The sequence below is a fragment of the Pristiophorus japonicus genome, chromosome 21 (assembly GCF_044704955.1).
Source record: "Pristiophorus japonicus isolate sPriJap1 chromosome 21, sPriJap1.hap1, whole genome shotgun sequence".
In the NCBI taxonomy this organism is placed as follows: Eukaryota; Metazoa; Chordata; class Chondrichthyes; family Pristiophoridae; genus Pristiophorus; species Pristiophorus japonicus.
In genome coordinates this window covers 83,556,176-83,575,993 of record NC_091997.1, presented here as the reverse complement: position 1 = coordinate 83,575,993, position 19,818 = coordinate 83,556,176, and the positions used below count along the sequence as shown (strand labels likewise).

General features: G+C 47.0%; 1 protein-coding gene across 5 annotated transcripts in view; it reads right to left on the bottom strand.

Moving 5' to 3' along the window:
- The window catches only part of LOC139234151 (GRAM domain-containing protein 2A-like), a 104,877-nt gene that overhangs the window by 22,417 nt on the left and 62,642 nt on the right, over positions 1-19,818 (bottom strand). For all 5 annotated transcript variants that reach the window (XM_070865144.1, XM_070865139.1, XM_070865145.1 and 2 more), the window contains 4 exons: positions 18,426-18,529; positions 17,055-17,153; positions 9,978-10,049; positions 1,261-1,323 (listed from right to left, as the gene is read on the bottom strand). In XM_070865144.1, coding sequence (XP_070721245.1) covers positions 1,261-1,323; positions 9,978-10,049; positions 17,055-17,153; positions 18,426-18,529 — 338 coding nt within the window. The remainder of the gene's footprint in view (positions 1-1,260; positions 1,324-9,977; positions 10,050-17,054; positions 17,154-18,425; positions 18,530-19,818) is intronic.

Here is a 19,818-nt window from a genome sequence, read left to right as displayed (position 1 = left end):
TGCATTTTTATCAAGGAGGCTTTGAGGACAGGTGCACCAACATCAGTGTTCTCACTCAGGCCAACATCCCCAGCATCGAAGCACCGACCACACTTGATCAGCTCCTTGGGCGGACCGCATCGTCCACATGCCTGATACCAGACTCCCAACGCAAGCGCTCTACTCAGAGCTCCGACACGGCAAGCGAGCCCCAGGTGGGCAGAGGAAACATTATAAAGACACCCTCAAAACCTTCCTGATAAAGTTCAACATCCCCACCGACACCTGGGGGTCCCTGGCCCAAGACCGCCCTAAGTGGAGGAAGTGCATCCGGGAGGGCGCTGAGCACCTCGAGTCTCATTGCCGAGAGCATGCAGAAAACAAGCGCAGGCAGCGGAAGGAGTACACGACAACCCAAGCACCCCACCCACCCGTCCCTCCAACCACCGTCTGTCCCACCTGTGACAAAGACTGTAGGTCCCGCATTGGTCTCATCAGTCACATGTCATCCTCGACTCCAGGGGACTGTCTAAGAAAAAGAAACACTAAGTCTGTGGAAGCTCTTTAATGTTACTATTATGATTGTCTCCTTATTTTCTCTAACTTTTCCACATCCTCTCCATCCTTCCCAGATAGCCAGCTCATGTCTGGCAAACCTCTCTTCAAGGGGAAGTTTAACTACAAATCTTAGTCATGACTGAGGCTCAAACCAGGCCTTTGCTAAGATCTCCCTGACTGTCGCTCGAGTGAGAGGTGAACTGGTTGAGAGTCCTGCGTTCTCGAGTTGTACCGAGGGGCGTTCAATATTTTGCAACCGAAATTGAAATGTGGGCATTCTAGATGGGCTCTAGTCCAATGCGCTAGTGCTGTAGCTGTTGGGCCAGCACTAACAACAACAACAACTTTTATTTATATAGCGCCTTTAAGCGTCCCAAGATGCTTCACAGCAGTGTTATAAGACAAAGCAAATAAATTTGACACCGAGCCACATAAGAATAAATTAGGGCAGGTGACCAAAAGCTTGGTCAAAGAGGTAGGTTCTAAGGAGTGTCTTAAAGGAGGAAAGAGAGAGGGGGAGAGGTTTGGGGAGGGAGTTCCAGAGCTTGGAGCCCAGGCAACAGAAGGCAGGCCACCGATGGTTGAGCGATTATAATCATTAACAATTATTAATCATTAACATTCCAGCCTGGGGTTTTGTGGGGCAGAGGAGAAAATGGAGGGAAGCTGCTTCAAAAATAGTTAAAGGACATGTAAAATCGGAACCAGTGGAAAGCAACTTACCAAGGGTAAAGAATCGCACGTGTCTGTGCACAGGCTCACACTTAAACTCTTCTTACTGTTAGCCTGAAGGCAAAGAATGGCACAGCAAACCAAATATTAGCAAGCGAAAAGAGCTTCCAAATCAACCACTGAGGTTGCTCCTCCACCAGGAGCGTTACACTTCAAGATGGAGGCTGCAGCTCAGGACTGAGATCTTGACAACTTTATGACATGAACTTACACTTCACAGAACTAGTCGTGTTGGGCCTTGTCAAAATCAGCTTGTTGCTATATATTCTTTGCACACATACACAAGATGGCTCTGCAGAGAACTTGTCATGTGACCTTGTCGCATGATCCTTTTATTATATACATCAGTAGTTGCATTACATCGATTGTCCACTAGGTCGTCCACTAGGGGGAGCAGTAGTACACTGGGGGAGCCACTAGGGGGAGCAGTAATCCACTGCGGAGCCACTAGGGGGAGCAGAAGTCCACTGGGGGGAGCAGTAGTCCACTGAGGGAGCCACTAGGGGGAGCAGTAGTCCACTGAGGGAGCCACTAGGGGAGCAGTAGTCCACTGAGGGAGCCACTAGGGGGAGCAGTAGTCCACTGAGGGAGCCACTAGGGGGAGCAGTAGTCCACTGAGGGAGCCACTAGGGGGAGCAGTAGTCCACTGAGGGAGCTACTCGGGGGAGCAGTAGTCCACTGGGGGAGCCACTAGGGGAGCAGTAGTCCACTGAGGGAGCCACTAGGGGGAGCAGTAGTCCACTGAGGGAGCCACTAAGGGAGCAGTAGTCCACTGAGGGAGCCACTAGGGGGAGCAGTAGTCCACTGAGGGAGCCACTAGGGGGAGCAGTAGTCCACTGAGGGAGCCACTAGAGGGAGCAATAGTCCACTGAGGGAGCCACTAGGGGGAGCAGTAGTCCACTGAGGGAGCCACTAGGGGGAGCAGTAGTCCACTGAGGGAGCCACTAGGGGAGCAGTAGTCCACTGAAGGAGCCACTAGGGGGAGCAGTAGTCCACTGAGGGAGCCACGAGAGGGAGCAGTAGTCCACTGAGGGAGCCACTAGGGGGAGCAGTAGTCCACTGAGGGAGCCACTAGGGGGAGCAGTAGTCCACTGAGGGAGCCACTAGGGGAGCAGTAGTCCACTGAAGGAGCCACTAGGGGGAGCAGTAGTCCACTGAGGGAGCCACTAGGGGGAGCAGTAGTCCACTGAGGGAGCCACTAGAGGGAGCAGTAGTCCACTGAGGGAGCCACTAGGGGGAGCAGTAGTCCACTGAGGGAGCCACTAGGAAGAGCAGTAGTCCACTGAGGGAGCCACTAGGGGAGCAGTAGTCCACTGGGGGAGCCACTAGGGGAGCAGTAGTCCACTGAGGGAGCCACTAGGGGAGCAGTAGTCCACTGAGGGAGCCACTAGGGGAGCAGTAGTCCACTGAGGGAGCCACTAGGGGGAGCAGTAGTCCACTGAGGGAGCCACTAGGAAGAGCAGTAGTCCACTGAGGGAGCCACTAGGAAGAGCAGTAGTCCACTGGGGGAGCCACTAGGGGAGCAGTAGTCCACTGAGGGAGCCATTAGGGGGAGCAGTAGTCCACTGAGGGAGCCACTAGGGGAGCAGTAGTCCACTAGGGGGAGCGCTATATTACACTTGTGCCCATTAAACAACCCACATTTTAATTTGGTATTTTAAAATTCACAAGTGTGACAGGCAGTTTTAACAGACTAGGCCTGTAGGCGTCACTATTCTCAAATGTTTCTGGTAAAAGTGGCACCAATGGAACCCGCTGTGTCACTACAAGACACATCGACCGTTGAGTCTTTGCCCCTTGTTGCTATCAGAAAGTTTGCAAATTTACAATATTGAAAATGCAATCCTGTCTGTCACACACAAACCCACAGGGAAGGGAACAAGTAGGTGATGTGGTGCCATATTTACCTCAATGGCAGTCACTGGACCTCCCCTAATGCTTTGGCCAGGATCTGAAGCGCTACACATGGACCTCGATGAGGATCGTTGCCCATGGTGCAATTAACCGGCAGAGCACGCTAGTGTGTTAATGATATATACCTCCCCCTGTCTAAGTCACATCACTGAGAATCACAGTCTCATACAGCACAGAAGGAGGCCATTCGGCCCATCGTGTTGGCTCTTTGAAAGAGCGATCCAATTAATCCCACTCGCTCCTGCTCTTTCCCCAGAGCCCTGCAAATTTTTCCTTTTCAAATATTTATCCAATTCATCTTTGAAAGTTACGGTTGAATCTGCTTCCTCTGCCCATTCCAGATCATAATAACTCGCTGCCTAAAAAAAATTCTCTTCATCTCCCCTCGCACCCTTTTGACAGCTATCTTAAATCAATGTCCCCTGGTTACTGCCCTCCCTGCCAGTGGAAACAGTTGCCCTTATTTACTCGATCAAAACCCCTTTGTAATTTCGAACACCTCTATTAAACTCCCCACCCCAGAACCTTCTCTTCTCTAAGGAGAACAATCCCAGCATTAAGAATTGTCCGCAATCCATTGGTTTCTGATACAGAAGCTCTCTGGTCTCATTCGAAACCGATGAGGCAGAGCTCGCTGGAGGGAATCCCATTGTTGGGCTGTGTCGAACTCACAAGCTGCAGGGAGATGTATTCACAGGTCTTTGGGCTCACCACCAATATACATCTGTGCCCAGAATGTTCAGTCACAGCTGCCTGTTTCAGTTATTTTTGAATCTTCCATTACATTTGTCACAACTGGTTTCAGTGATTGTTTCCCACATATTCTCCCTCACCAGGGGGCCCTTTTTTTTAAATGAATTCACGTGGATGTGGGCATCGCTGGCAAGGCCAGCATTTATTGCCCATTCCTAATTGCCCTCGATAAGGTGGTGGTGAGCCTCCTTCTTGAATATGACAGAGTGGCAGAGGGCAGTTCAGAATCAAGCACGTTGCTGTGGGTCTGGAGTCACGTGTAGGCCAGACCGGGTAAGGACGGCAGATTTCCTAAAGGACATGAGTGAGCCAGATGGGTTTTACAACAATCCACTAGTTGCATGGTCATCGTTACTGGCACTAGCTATTGTTTCATTGAATTTAAAATCCCCAGCTGCCGTGGTAGGATTTGAACTTGTGTCTCCAAATCATTAGCCCAAGCCTCTGGGTTACTGGTCCAGTGACATGACCTCTGTGGTACTGTTCCCCTGTCTGTGGTCAGAATGTCGGAGCCAACACTCCTTTCTGCATGACTTGTTCTGAATTGTGATCACCAGGTTTGACAAACCTTTAATTATTATTTATGACACAAGGTGTCTGCGTCATCTTGTCATGGTGTAATTAAAGCCTCCTACCAGTGGTGGCGCTCCAGTACCTCCAGAGGGGATTGAGCAGAGAGAAGTTGGCAGAAGGCACTTCCATTATTACCCGACATTATAACAGTGACTGCATTTCCAAACAACCGTCAGTGGCTGTGAAGCGCTTTGGGACATCCTGAGGATATGAAAGGTGCTGTATTTCTGGGTTCGAGTCCCACTCCAGGAACTTGAGCGCATAAATCTAGGCTGACACTCCAGTGCAGTGCTGGGGGAGTGCTGCACTGTCAGAGGTGTCGTCTTTCGGAGGAGACGTTAAACAAAGTCCCCATCTGCTCTCTCAGGATGTAAAAGATCCCATGGCACTATTTTGAAGAAGAGCAGGGGAGTTATCCCCGGTGTCCTGGGGCCAATATTTATCCCTCAATCAACATAACAAAAAACAGATTATCTGGTCATTATCACATTGCTGTTTGTGGGAGCTTGCTGTGCGCAAATTGGCTGCTGCGTTTCCCACATTACAATAGTGACTGCACCCCAAAAGTACCTCATTGGCCGTAAAGCGCTTTGAGATGTCCGATGGTCGTGAAAAGGTGCTATATAAATGCAAGTCTTTCTTTATGCAAGTTCTGTCTTTTGTGCATGAGTGCCAGGGACTGCTGAAATGTGAAAGGAGTGTGTTTAAACTTTCAGCGAGCCTTGCACCGAACTGCGGGGGCTCCTCCGAAATCCACTTTAATATTCCATTTCAATAATTTAAGCCTCAATTAACATAGTGAAGAGAGAAAAATAATTTAAAATCAAAACATTGCAGTCATTCCTGGGTTATACTTTTCTCAATGTGGTACATGTGTTGCCGTGTGAGATATATGCATCATCATCATCATAGGCAGTCCCTCAAAATGAGGGTGACTTGCCTCCGCGCCAAAAAAGGGATTAGTTCCCAGGTGTTTCAATGAAGGACCTAATATTCTGGATCCCGAACTACATCCTGAAGGATGGAAGATGCTGAGTGCGTGGATTTTTTTAACATGAGGTGGCCGTTGCACACCAGCCACCACACGGGCTTGACAGAGCTAGGTCTTGGTCCAGTGGCAAGGGTTGATCAGGACGACTGGAGACCAGCTCTGCTGCACGGACCTAGTGCGTACACATATCGCAGTGTGGGCTGGCCTGTGCTGCCCCGTGCTGCCCCTGGGCCCTCGCCTCTTCTGGGCCCAAACTCACGCCTCTCCTGGGCCCCAGTCACTTCCCTCTCTTGCCAATCCATCGCCCCTCCTGCTGTGCCTGCCCGCACTGCAATCAGTGACCTGGCTTCGCAGCCATCGCCCTCCTGCAGCAGCACGCGCTGCTCCCTGCAGTGGTATACCACCGCACGCTGCTCCCTCCAATGGCCCCGGCCTGCTGATGGTCTTGCAGGCCGGAACTGCGCTGATCTCCAGGCTGAGCCGCCACACACTATGGTGTATATGTGACTGGGTGAGATATATGCAGTATGTCTATGGTGTATATGTTACATGTGGGACACATGCGGTTCCTATACAGTGTATATGTTACGTGTGAGCTATATGGAGTTCCTGTATACGGAGTGTGTTAGCGTATGGGCTGCCTCTATTTCCCATCAGATGTATGTATTTCAGTACTAAATACTACACTTCTTTTCAATCATCATTGTACTGCTGTGTGCCGCGAGTGAGTTATTGAAGCAGTAAATTACTGTGACAGTGTGTCATCTTTAAACTCATCGAACCAGAACTTGCTGGAGTGGGGCAGCTCACGACCTACCCTGCTGGTTAGATATTTTTTACCCACTCTTAAGCCCGAAAAAAGTTGTGCCGCAAATTGCTAGAAGTGCGATCTGATGGCGGTGAGAGTAACGGGGCCTTGGTTAGCAACAGGACCTATAGTCTATCTCCCTAACCAATGAGAATTAAGGATGGAGAATAAAACAGAAGAATGACGGAAAAGGAAATAGGGTGAATTAGAGTCAAATCAGGTACAGAAAAAGAAAGAAAGAGAGGGAAAGATGGTTTTAAGAAAGAAAAAGAAGAAAGGAGACTGAAAGGAAAAAAATAATAAAGAAATTTAAAATTTTAATTTTAAAAACCTCTAGGAACAATTTACTACCTGCAAGAATGAGACTCCTAGTTGTTCCTTTTCTGGGCCGGAGAGGTTGAGTGGCATTGCAGGGACATAAATCTCATCATCTAAAGGGTCCTTACGCTCTTAAGTACAAGTCCTAACTTTCTGTGGTGTCTTTAATTGGTAATTATTTTTTTAAAGAAAGACTTGCATTTATATAGCACTTTTCACAACCACCTTTCAGACAATGAAGTGCTGCAATGTGGGAAATACAGCAGTCAATTTGCACACAGCATACTCCCACAGTCAGCAATGTGATAATGACCAGATAACCTGTTTTTTGTCATGTTGATTGAGGGATAAATATTGGCCCCAAGACATTACCCCTAGCTTTCTTTGAAATAGGATCTTTTACATCTACCTGAGAGGGCAGACAAGGCCTCGGTCCAACGTCTCATCCAAAGGATGCATACTCTGATAGTGCAGCACGCCCTCAGCACTGAACTGGAGTGTCTGCCTGCAGCGGGACTTGAACACACAGCTTTCTGATTCAGAGGCAAGTGTGCTACCCACTGAGCCACAGCTGACACTGTAACGTAGGAACTGCACGGGGAGGTTGAGGGTGAGCTGCGTTTCTGTCAGGCTAACGGCAGAGCGGCAAGAATCGTCCAGTGTCTCTTCCTCACCACAAGATGCTGGGTTATTTATACGTAATGTGTTAAACTCGCCACTACTTTTCTTGCAACAACTGGCCCGTTGTTTTTTTTTACTCTGAGTAGATCAAGCCAGCGGTCTAATGGGTTAATGTTTACTGGAACCTCCGCCACATTCACCAGAAGTATTCAAACCTGTTACACATTGCAGTGTCAGAATGCACGCCGCAGGGACATATCAGTAATGATCTCACCTCCCTTGTCTGCCCCCTTAAATAATGTACACTCCGCATCTGCAGGAGCCCTTTACACTGCATGTCTGAGTACCAGTACAGCCGGTTTGGGAACAATCCGTGAGTGTTCAGTGACGTGCAGATTCTATGCCTGGTGCAAATTCCGACTCAGTATCGAGAATACCATTAAAAGGCAACACGCCACTCTGAAAATCTGTATTACTTTATTCTTATTTACAACCAATTGTATTTTACTTAAATTAAATCACATCAAGGATGTATTATACCATATAGGAACAGGATATGTCTCTCACAATAACCTACACACCATATAGGAATTGCATATACCCCATAGCAACACACACGCACACCATATAGGAACTGCATATATCTCTCACATTCACACAGTTCTTTCCTCATTGTCTATAGGGTTATGAGCTTAGAGCCCGATTGTGTGTGGTATATGCAGTTCCTATAGGATGTGTAGGTTAATGTGTGTGATATGTGCACTTCCTATAGGGTGTGTAGGTTAATATGTGTAGTATAGGCAGTTCTTATATAATGTGTGGGTTAATGTGTGCAATATATGCAGTTCCCAAATGGTGTGTAGGTTAATGTGTGTGATATATGCAGTTCCTATATAGTGTGTAGGTTAATGTGCGAAATATATGCAGTTCCTATATGGTGTGTCGGTTAATATGTGTGATATATGCAGTTCCTATATAGTATGTAGGTTAATGCGTGTGATATATGCAGTTCCTATATGGTGTGTAGGTTAATGTATGTGATATATGCAGTTCCTATATAGTGTGTAGGTTAATGTGTGTGATATATACAGTTCCTATATAGTGTGTAGGTAATGTGTGTGATATCTGCAGTTCCTATATGGTGTATATGTTGTGTGTGATACATGCAGTTCCTATATAGTGTGTAGGTTAATGTGTGTGATATATGCAGTTCCTATATGGTGTGAAGGTTAATGTGTGTGATATATGCAGTTCTTATATAGTGTGTAGGTTAATGTGTGTGATATATGCAGTTCCTATATGGTGTGTAGGTTAATGTGTGTGATATATGCAGTTCCTATATGGTGTATATGTTGTGTATGATATATGCAGTTCCTATATAATGTGTAGGTTAATGTGTGTGGTATATGCAGTTCCTATATAGTGTGTAGGTTAATGTGTATGATATATGCAGTTCCTATATAGTGTGTAGGTTAATGTGTGTGATAAATGCAGTTCCTATATAGTGTGTAGGTTAATGTGTGTGATTTATGCAGTTCCTATATAGTGTATATGTTGTGTGTGATAGATGCAGTTCCTAAAAAGAAAGACTTGCATTTCTATAGCACCTTTCACAACCTCAGGATTTCCCAAAACACTTTACAGCCGATGAACTTCTTTTTAACTGTTGTAACGTGGCAACCAATTTGCGCACAGCAAGCTCCCACAAACAGCAATGTGATAATGACCAGATAATCTGTTTTTATTATGTTGATTGAGGGATAAATATTGGCCAGGACACTGGGGATAACTCCCCTGCTCTTCTTCAAAATAGTGGCATGGGATCTTTTACTTCTACCTGAGAGCAGGTAGGGCCTCGGTTTAACGTCTCATCCAAAAGACAGCACCTGTGACAGTGCGGCACTCCCTCAGCACTGCGCTGGAGTGTCAGTCTAGATTTTTGTGCTCAAGTCTCTGGAGTGGGACTTGAACCCACAACCTTCTGATTCAGAGGTAAGAGTGCTATCCACTGAGCCACAGCTGACACCTACTTATCTAAAAGACAACGCCTCTGATATTGTTCTTATATGGAATGTCTGTTGCTGTGCGAGCTATAAGCAGTTCCTGTACAGTGTACATGTATAGCATGTATGTTGCTGATATTTGAGCACAAACTCTAGGCTGACACTCCAGTGCAGTGCTGAGGGAGTGCTGCATTGTCGGAGGTGCTGTCTTTCGGATGCGATGTTAAACCGAGGCCCCGTCTTCCCTCTGATGTGGACATAAAAGACCCCATGGTGCTATTTGGAAGAAGAGCAGGGGAGTTATCCCCAGTGTCCTGGCCAATATTTATCCCTCAATCAACGTAACAAAAACATATTATCTGGTTATAATCACATGATTGTTTGTGGGAGCTTGCTGTGCGCAAATTGGCTGCTGTGTTTCCTACATTACAACAGCGACTACACTCCAAAAGTACTTCATTGGCTGTAAAGCACTTTGAGACGTCCGGTGGTCGTGAAAGGCACTATATAAATCCAAGTCTTTTTCTTTATAAAATAAGCAATCTGGACAATAAGGTGAACACGAGAGCCAATGCATTGCAGCAACGAGGGAAGGACTGAGGGAGTCTCGATGGATGGTGGTATGATTTTGTCTCACTGATTGCTCACTCTCATATCCCAAGCCAGGACCCAGCAGCGGGATGCGGGCCGGAAACGACCAGCTAAGATTCTCTGATTCAGATCCTACCTGTAAGTGCGAGCACACTTGCCTCAACATGTCATAGACGCTGTCTCTCGAGATGAAGGAGACAAAGATATACTGCAGCAAAAAAGCAGAGAGCATCATTAAATAACGCACAAATCAAAACAACAGCTTGCATTTATATAGCCTCTTTAATGCAGTAAAACATTCCAAGATGCTTCACAGGAGCATTAGCAAACAAAATTTGACAATGGGATACACAGGGCTAGATTTTCCATTGGGTTCACCCAGCTACCGCCCATTTAACCGTTAAGATTTAGTCTAACGCCCATATTTAATTAAAAATGGAAACTAATGCCCAATTATCGCCGGAGTTATTAGGACAGGTGAGGAGATAGGTTTTAAGGAGCGCCTTAAAGGAGGATAGAGAGGTGGAGAGGTTTAGGGAGGGAGTTCCAGAGATTAGGGCCTTAGGCCACCAATGGTGGAGCGATTATAATCAGAGATGCTGAAGAGGCCAGGATTGGAGGAGCGCAGACATCTCAGGGGGTTGTGGGACTGGAGGAGATTACAGAGATAGGGAGGGGCGAGGCCATGGAGGGATTTGAAAACAAGGATGAGAATTTTGAAATCGAGGCGTTGCTTAACCGGGGGCCAATGTAGGTCAGCGAGCACAGGGGGTGATGGGTGAGCGGGACTTGGTGCGAGTTAGAACATGGGCAGGCGAGTTTTGGATCACCTCAGGTTTATGTTGGGTAGAATGTGAGAGGCCAGCCAGGAGTGCGTTGGACTAGTCAAGTCTAGAGGAACAAAGACACGGATGAGTATTCCAGAGGTGGATGAGCTGAGGCAGGGACGGAGATGGGCGATGTTACGGAGGTGGAAAAAGGTGGCCTAAGATATGTGGTCGGAAGCTCATCTCGGGGTCAAATGTGACACTTTCCTTCAGTTACAAAGCTCACATCCTTAACCCAGCTCACTCCTTATTTTATTGTGCCTCATTCTTTACACATCGAATTACGTACAATTTACAGCACAGAAACAGGTCTCGGCCCAGCGGGTCTGTGCCGGGGTTTATGTTCCAGATCAGCCTCCTCCCACCCCTTTTCATCTCACCCCATCAACATATCTTTCTATTCCTTTCTCCCTCGTCTGTTATCTCTTCTTCCTTCTATCCTCTTCATGCTTGTCCTGATATGAATCAATTCATTTTGTCGCTATATTGTATTTTATTACATTTTAGATGGAGTGCAACAAAGGTTCACCAGACTGGTTCCTGGGATGGGGGGATTGTCCTATGAGGAGAGATTGAGTAAACTAGGCCTATAGTCTCTCGAGTTTAGAAGAATGAGAGGTGATTTCATTGAAACATACAAAATTCTTACAGAGCTTGACAGGGTTACTATTTGGAGTGTAGTCACTGTTGTAATGTGGGAAACGCAGCAGCCAATTTGCGCACAGCAAGCTCCCACAAACAGCAATGTTATAATGACCAGATAATGTTTTTTTGTTATGATGATTGAGGGATAACTATTGGCGAGGACACCGGGGAGAATTCGCCTGCTCTTCTTCAAAATAGTGCCGTGGGATCTTTTACGCCACCTGAGAGAGCAGACAGGGCCTCGGTTTAACATCTCACGTGAAAGACGGCACCTCCGACAGTGCAGAGCTCTCTCAGCACTGCACTGGGAGCATCGGTCTAGATTTATGTGCTCGAGTCCCTGGAGTGGGACAACCTGTAACCTTCTGATTCAGAGGCGATAGTGCGACCCACTGAGCGACGGCTGACACTATTGACAGGAATATGGCTCCTTTGTGTCCCCCTCCTTGACAACGAGCCCCCTTCCTTTCCGCCCCTGTTTTCGTTTAACCTCCAAATGCGACACCCCGCTGGGCGGGCGGTGGGGGAGACGTAAATCCCGAGCCGTAGGCCCGAGGCCCTGAATTTCCTCGGCCTTTCTGCTGGTGGGAACCACGATTGCACGCGCAAACGGGGCTTCTGGCGCTCTCGCGGCTGCGCAGGGGGCAGGACGCGGAGGGTCAGCGGCCCAAGGCTTTGCTCGTGAATTCCCCCGACGCCAGGTCATCAGCCTCGTGGACCTTCTCTGAGCCGGATCTGACCCGCTCTCTCCAGGGGGCTTTATTCACCATTGGCACCCCACTCGAACCCGGAGAATATACAATTCTTCAGGGGCTTGACAGAGTTGATGCTGAGAAAATGTTTCCCCTGGCTCGGGGAATCTGGAACCAGGGATCACAGTCTCAGAATAAGGGCTCGGCCATTTAGGACCGAGATGAGGAGAAATTTCTTCACTCAGAGGGTGGTGAATCTCTGGAATTCTCTACCCCAGAGAGCTGTGGATAAGAAGATAAGAAATAGGAACAGGAGTAGGCCATATGGCCCCTCGAGCCTGCTCCACCATTTAATACGATCATGGCTGATCTGATCATGGCCCGTTCCCCATAACCCTTTATTCCCTTATCGTTTAAGATGCTCAGTCTTTGAGTATATTCAAAACAGAGGTTGATACAGGGTCAAGGATGTCTCGGAGCGGGTGCAGGACATTCTGAAATGGGAGGGAGAACAGCCAGTTGTCGTGGTGCACATTGGTACCAACGACATAGGTAAAAAAAGGGATGAGGTCCTACGAAAAGAATTTAAGGAGCTAGGAGCTAAATTAAAAAGTAGGACCTCAAAAGTAGTAATCTCGGGATTGCTACCAGTGCCACGTGCTAGTCAGAGTAGGAATCGCAGGATAGCGCAGATGAATACATGGCTTGAGCAGTGGTGCAGCAGGGAGGGATTCAAATTCTTGGGGCATTGGAACCGGTTCTGGGGGAGGTGGGACCAGTACAAACCGGACGGTCTGCACCTGGGCAGGTCCGGAACCAATGTCCTAGGGGGAGTGTTTGCTAGTGCTGTTGGGGAGGAGTTAAACTAATATTGCAGGGGGATGGGAACCTATACAGGGAGACAGAGGGAAACAAAAAGGAAGCAAAAGCAAAAGACAGAAAGGAGATGAGGAAAAGTGGAGGGCAGAGAAACCCAAGGCAAAGAACAAAAAGGGCCACTGTACAGCAAAATTCTAAAAGGACAAAGGGTGTTAAAAAAACAAGCCTGAAGGCTTTGTGTCTTAATGCAAGGAGTATCCGCAATAAGGTGGATGAATTAATTGTGCAAATAGATGTTAACAAATATGATGTGATTGGGATTACGGAGACGTGGCTCCAGGATGATCAGGGCTGGGAACTCAACATCCAGGGGTATTCAACATTCAGGAAGGATAGAATAAAAGGAAAAGGAGGTGGGGTAGCATTACTGGTTAAAGAGGAGATTAATGCAATAGTTAGGAAAGACATTAGCTTGGATGATGTGGAATCTATATGGGTAGAGCTGCAGAACACTAAAGGGCAAAAATCGTTAGTGGGAGTTGTGTACAGACCTCCAAACAGTAGTAGTGATGTTGGGGAGGGCATCAAACAGGAAATTAGGAGTGCATGCAATAAAGGTGCAGCAGTTATAATGGGTGACTTTAATATGCACATAGATTGGGCTAGCCAAACTGGAAGCAATACGGTGGAGGAGGATTTCCTGGAATGCATAAGGGATGGTTTTCTAGACCAATATGTCGAGGAACCAACTAGGGGGGAGGCCATCTTAGACTGGGTGTTGTGTAATGAGAGAGGATTAATTAGCAATCTCATTGTGCGAGGCCCCTTGGGGAAGAGTGACCATAATATGGTGGAATTCTGCATTAGGATGGAGAATGAAACAGTTAATTCAGAGACCATGGTCCAGAACTTAAAGAAGGGTAACTTTGAAGGTATGAGGCATGAATTGGCTAAGATAGATTGGCTAATGATACTTAAGGGGTTGACTGTGGATGGGCAATGGCAGACATTTAGAGAACGCATGGATGAATTACAACAATTGTACATTCCTGTCTGGCGTAAAAATAAAAAAGGGAAGGTGGCTCAACCGTGGCTATCTAGGGAAATCAGGGATAGTATTAAAGCCAAGGAAGTGGCATACAAATTGGCCAGAAATAGCAGCGAACCTGAGGACTGGGAGAAATTTAGAACTCAGCAGAGGAGGACAAAGGGTTTGATTAGGGCAGGGAAAATGGAGTACGAGAAGAAGCTTGCAGGGAACATTAAGGCGGATTGCAAAAGTTTCTATAGGTATGTAAAGAGAAAGAGGTTAGTAAAAACAAACGTAGGTCCCCTGCAGTCAGAATCAGGGGAAGTCATAACGGGGAACAAAGAAATGGCAGACCAATTGAACAAGTACTTTGGTTCAGTATTCACTAAGGAGGACACAAACAACCTTCCGGATATAAAAGTGGTCAGAGGGTCTATTAAAGAGGAGGAACTGAGGGAAATCTTTATTAGTCGGGAAATTGTGTTGGGGAAATTGATGGGATTGAAGGCCGATAAATCCCCAGGGCCTGATGGACTGCATCCCAGAGTACTTAAGGAGGTGGCCTTGGAAATAGCGGATGCATTGACAGTCATTTTCCAACATTCCATTGACTCTGGATCAGTTCCTATCGAGTGGAGGGTAGCCAATGTAACCCCACTTTTTAAAAAAGGAGGGAGAGAGAAAGCAGGGAATTATAGACCGGTCAGCCTGACCTCAGTAGTGGGTAAAATGATGGAATCAATTATTAAGGATGTCATAGCAGCGCATTTGGAAAATGGTGACATGATAGGTCCAAGTCAGCATGGATTTGTAAAAGGGAGATCATGCTTGACAAATCTTCTGGAATTTTTTGAGGATGTTTCCAATAAAGTGGACAAAGGAGTACCAGTTGATGTGGTATATTTGGACTTTCAGAAGGCTTTCGACAAGGTCCCACACAGGAGATTAATGTGCAAAGTTAAAGCACATGGGATTGGGGGTAGTGTGCTGACGTGGATTGAGAACTGGTTGTCAGACAGGAAGCAAAGAGTAGGAGTAAATGGGTACTTTTCGGAATGGCAGGCAGTGACTAGTGGGGTACCGCAGGGTTCTGTGCTGGGGCCCCAGCTGTTTACATTATACATTAATGATTTAGACGAAGGGATTAAATGTAGTATCTCCAAATTTGCGGATGACACTAAGTTGGGTGGCAGTGTGAGCTGCGAGGAGGATGCTATGAGGCTACAGAGTGACTTGGATAGGTTAGGTGAGTGGGCAAATGCGTGGCAGATGAAGTATAATGTGGATAAATGTGAGGTTATCCACTTTGGTGGTAAAAACAGAGAGACAGACTATTATCTGAATGGTGACAGATTAGGAAAAGGGAAGGTGCAACGAGACCTGGGTGTCATGGTACATCAGTCATTGAAGGTTGGCATGCAGGTACAGCAGGCGGTTAAGAAAGCAAATGGCATGTTGGCCTTCATAGCGAGGGGATTTGAGTACAGGGGCAGGGAGGTGTTGCTACAGTTGTACAGGGCCTTGGTGAGGCCACACCTGGAGTATTGTGTACAGTTTTGGTCTCCTAACTTGAGGAAGGACATACTTGCTGTTGAGGGAGTGCAGCGAAGATTCACCAGACTGATTCCCGGGATGGTGGGACTGACCTATCAAGAAAGACTGAATCAACTGGGCTTGTATTCACTGGAGTTCAGAAGAGTGAGAGGGGACCTCATAGAAATGTTTAAAATTCTGACGGGTTTGGACAGGTTGGATGCAGGAAGAATGTTCCCAATGTTGGGGAAGTCCAGAACCAGGGGTCACAGTCTAAGGATAAGGGGTAAGCCATTTAGGACCGAGATAAGGAGAAACTTCTTCACCCAGAGAGTGGTGAACCTGTGGAATTCTCTACCACAGGAAGTAGTTGAGGCCAATTCACTAAATATATTCAAAAGGGAGTTAGATGAAGTCCTTAGTACTCGGGGGATCAAGGGGTATGGCGTGAAAGCAGGAAGTGGGTACTGAAGTTTCATGTTCAGCCATGAACTCGTTGAATGGCGGTGCAGGCTAGAAGGGCTGAATGGCCTGCTCCTGCACCTATTTTCTATGTTTCTATGTTTCTATGATACATTTTGAGGAACAAAGAGAATTAAGGGATATGGGGATAGAGCGAGAAGGTGGAGTAGAGGGAGATCAGCCATGATCTTATTGAATGGCGGAGCAGGATCGAGGGGCCGAATGGTCACTTCTTATGTTATTTTAAATTTCTAAACAAAAAACATTCATTAAACCCTTTTCATCCTTTGCCCAAATGACTACTGTCATTTCTCTTTTACTTCCAGCTAATTTTCTTTCTTTTTGTATTTCTGTCTCTCTCATTTCATCATCATCATAGGCAGTCCCTCGAATCGAGGATGACTGGCTTCCACGCCAAAAAAGGATGAGTTCACAGATGTTTCAATGAAGGAGCTGATATTCCAGGTCCTGAACTACACCTTGAAGGATGGAAGGTGCCTGTGCGTGGATTTTTTTAACGTGGGGTGGCCGTTGCACACCAGCCACCAGACGGGCTTGACCGAGCTAGGTCTTGGTCCAGTGGCAAGGGTTACCCAGGACGACTGGAGACCAGCTCTGCTGCACGGGCCTAGTGCGCGCACATATCGCAGTGTGGGCTGGGCCCCGTGCTGCCCCCTGGGCCCTCACCTCTCCTGGGCCCCGAACTCACATTGCTCCACGATCACGGCCACTATGGTGGGGATGAGTAAACTGTAGTGACAATGTGTCATTAGGCATGATCTCAGGTGTTACCGCATGCCAGTGTGTCACAATGCGAGACAAAAATCATGACACAGGCAGTTAGCACAGTTGTAAGAAATTTAAATTATAATTGATTGGTGCAAAAATGCTGCTCAATTAATGTATTTATTTTGTATGTTTGCAGTAACAGATTGTCGTGTATGTACATGCTGTTTGTAGCCACCAGATGGCGTCATCGTTGGACGCCACTGAGCAGCATGCACGTGGTGCTGCTCAGGTATAAAAGGCCAGCCATTTTGTGAGTCAGGCACTTCGGGCCTAAATAAAGCAGAGCCAAGGTTGTACCTTGCTTAGTTAAACAGTACTCAGTTTGAACCTTTATTGCATACATAACACAGATGATTTAAAACAATTTTATTGGGCCGACAATGCCTCAGGCCCCAGGAGCCAGACACTGGCCTCACCTTCTCGTTGGAGCTTGTCCTGATCACGAGACCATTGGGAAGCAGACCGCCGGTCCGGTGCTTCTTGACGAGCACGACGGCTGTAACAGAAACCGTGACCTGAAAGAGCCGGAAGCAGCGACCGTTAAGATTTTCCCGTCTGTTTTTCGCGTCAGTTCCACGGATTCCGGGGGAGGGGTGGTAAGTAGTCAGATCTATTGACGTTAAGTGGTGGGAAAATTGGTTAAGTGAGTGGGCAAAAACTTGGAGTATAATGTGGGACAATGTGAGGTCTGGCAGGAAGAAGAAAAAAAGCAAACGATTATTTAAATGGAGAGAGGCTACAGAATGAAGCGGTACAGAGGGACCTGGAGGTCCTTGTGCATGAAACACAAAAAGTTAGCATGCAGGTACAGCAAGTGATCAGGAAGGCAAATGGAATGTTGGCCTTTATTGCAAGGGGGATGGAATATAAAAGCAGAGAAGTCCTGCTACAACTGTACAGGGTATTGGTGAGGCCACACCTGGAGTACTGCGTACAGTTTTGGTCTCCTTATTTAAGGAGGGATATACTTGCATTGGAGGCAGTTCAGAGAAGGTTCACGAGGTTGATTCCTGAGATGAGGGGGTTGACTTGTGAAGAAAGATTGAGCAGGTTGGGCCTATACTCACTGGAGTTTAGAAGAATGAGAGGTGATCGTATTGAAACATATAAGATTCTGAGGGGGCTCGACAGGGTAGATGCAGAGAGGATGTTTCCCCTCGTGGGGGAATCTAGAACTAGGGGGCATAGTCTCAGAATAAGGGGTCGTCCATTTAAAATGGAGATGAGGAGGAATTTCTTCTCAGAGGATCGTGAATCTATGGAATTCTCTGCCCCAGAGAGCTGTGGAGGTTGGGTCATTGAATATATTTAAGGTGGAGATAGACAGATTTTTGAGCGATAAGGGAGTAAAGGGTTATGGGGAGCGGGCAGGGAAGTGGAGCTGAGTCCATGATCAGATCAGCCATGATCTTATTGAATGGCGGAGCAGGCTCGAGGGACCAAATGGCCGACTCCTGCTCCTATTTCTTATGTTCTTATTTTCTTATGACGTTAACGGGATTGGATATCGGGTGAGGCGTGTAACGGATGACTGATGCAATACTGTCTGTGTGCGTACCTGCCCATGTCTCATTTCATCCCCTTCAGTCCCCCTGACAAGTGATCGGCACTCGTTTAAACAAAAATACATGTTTTTAAAGTGAACAAAACGTTGTTAAAGTTCGTGGTAATTTCTCCTAACGTTTTACCCTTTGGGATTTTATATCTAGAGCGATCTATTCATCAGCTTTTGGAGTCATTGCTGAAGCTCCGATCAACATAGAAAGTCACTCCGCCAGGTCACGCACCTTAATGTCTTTTCCAAAGAAGTTGGCGTAGAAACACAGCCAGTTGCTGGAGATGTAGAGACGACCCTGGATCAAGATGTCCTTTTGGAGAGCGCAGGAATAGACTACACGGGGAGGCAGAAGGAACAGAGAGCGAGCATCAAAACACAAATCCTTCGATACATTTCTTGTTCTGGTCAACTTTGTACCTTTCGAGGTGTGAGGTATTGCTGTTGGGTAATGGAACACGTCTCCCAGTTATGGTTCCTTGGGGTTGTTATAGGGACAGGGAGGTGTCACACCAGGAATCAACCTCTAGTGTCATGGAAACTCAGTCCTACATCAACAGCAACTTGAATTTATATAGCGCCTTTAACATCGTGAAACATCCCGAGGCGCTTCACAGGAATATTGTGAGATTTAAAAATTTGACACCGAGCCGCATAAGGAGATATTACGGCAGGTGACCAAAAGCTTGGTCAAAGAGGTAGGTTTTAAGGAGCGTCTTGAAGGAGGAACGAGTGGTAGAGAGGTTTATGGAGGGAGTTCCAGCGTCTGAGGCCGAGGCAGTTGAAGGCACAGCCACCGATGGTGGAGCGATTATAATCAGGGATGCTCAAGAGGGCAGAATTTGAACAACAACAACAACTTACATTTGTATATCACCTTTAACATAGTAAAACAAGGCGCTTATTGACGAAACATTTGAACAGAGGAAACTTTCGCAAACGCGTTCGGAACCACGGCCGGCCCTGCAGCCTTCCGAGTGCTCTGCATTGCTCCAAATCTGGCCTCTTGTGCATCTCTCACTGTCTACATCACCGTTAAAAAAATCCACGCACAGGCATCTTCCATCCCATTACTGGTGGTTGTGCCTTTAGCCTTAAACTCAGGAATTCCCTCCCGAAACCTCTCTGCCCCACCACCTCCTTAAAACCTACCTCTTTCACCAAGTGTTTGTTCACCTGTCCTAATGTCTCCTTCTTCGATTTCAAAATTCTCTTCCCTCCATGGCCTCGCCCCCTCCCTATCTCTGTAATCTCCTCCAGCCAAGATGTCCGTGCTCCTCTAATTCTGCCCTCCTGAGCATCCCTGATTATAATTGCTCCACCATCGGTGGCTGTACCTTCTGTTGCCTGGGCCCCAAGCTCTGGAACTCCCTCCCTTTCTGCCTCTCTACCTCACTTCCCTCCTTTAAGACGCTCCTTAAAACATACCTCTTTGACCAAGCTTTTGGTCATCTGCCGTAATTTCTTCTTATGTGGCTCGGTGTAAAAATGTATCTGTTTTGTCTCATAACGCTCCTGTGAAGCAACTTGGGACATTGTACTACATTAGAGGCGCTATATAAATACAATAAGTTGTTGTTGTTGTTGTTGTTTGGCTTGGTGTCAGTTTCTGTCTGATTACGCCC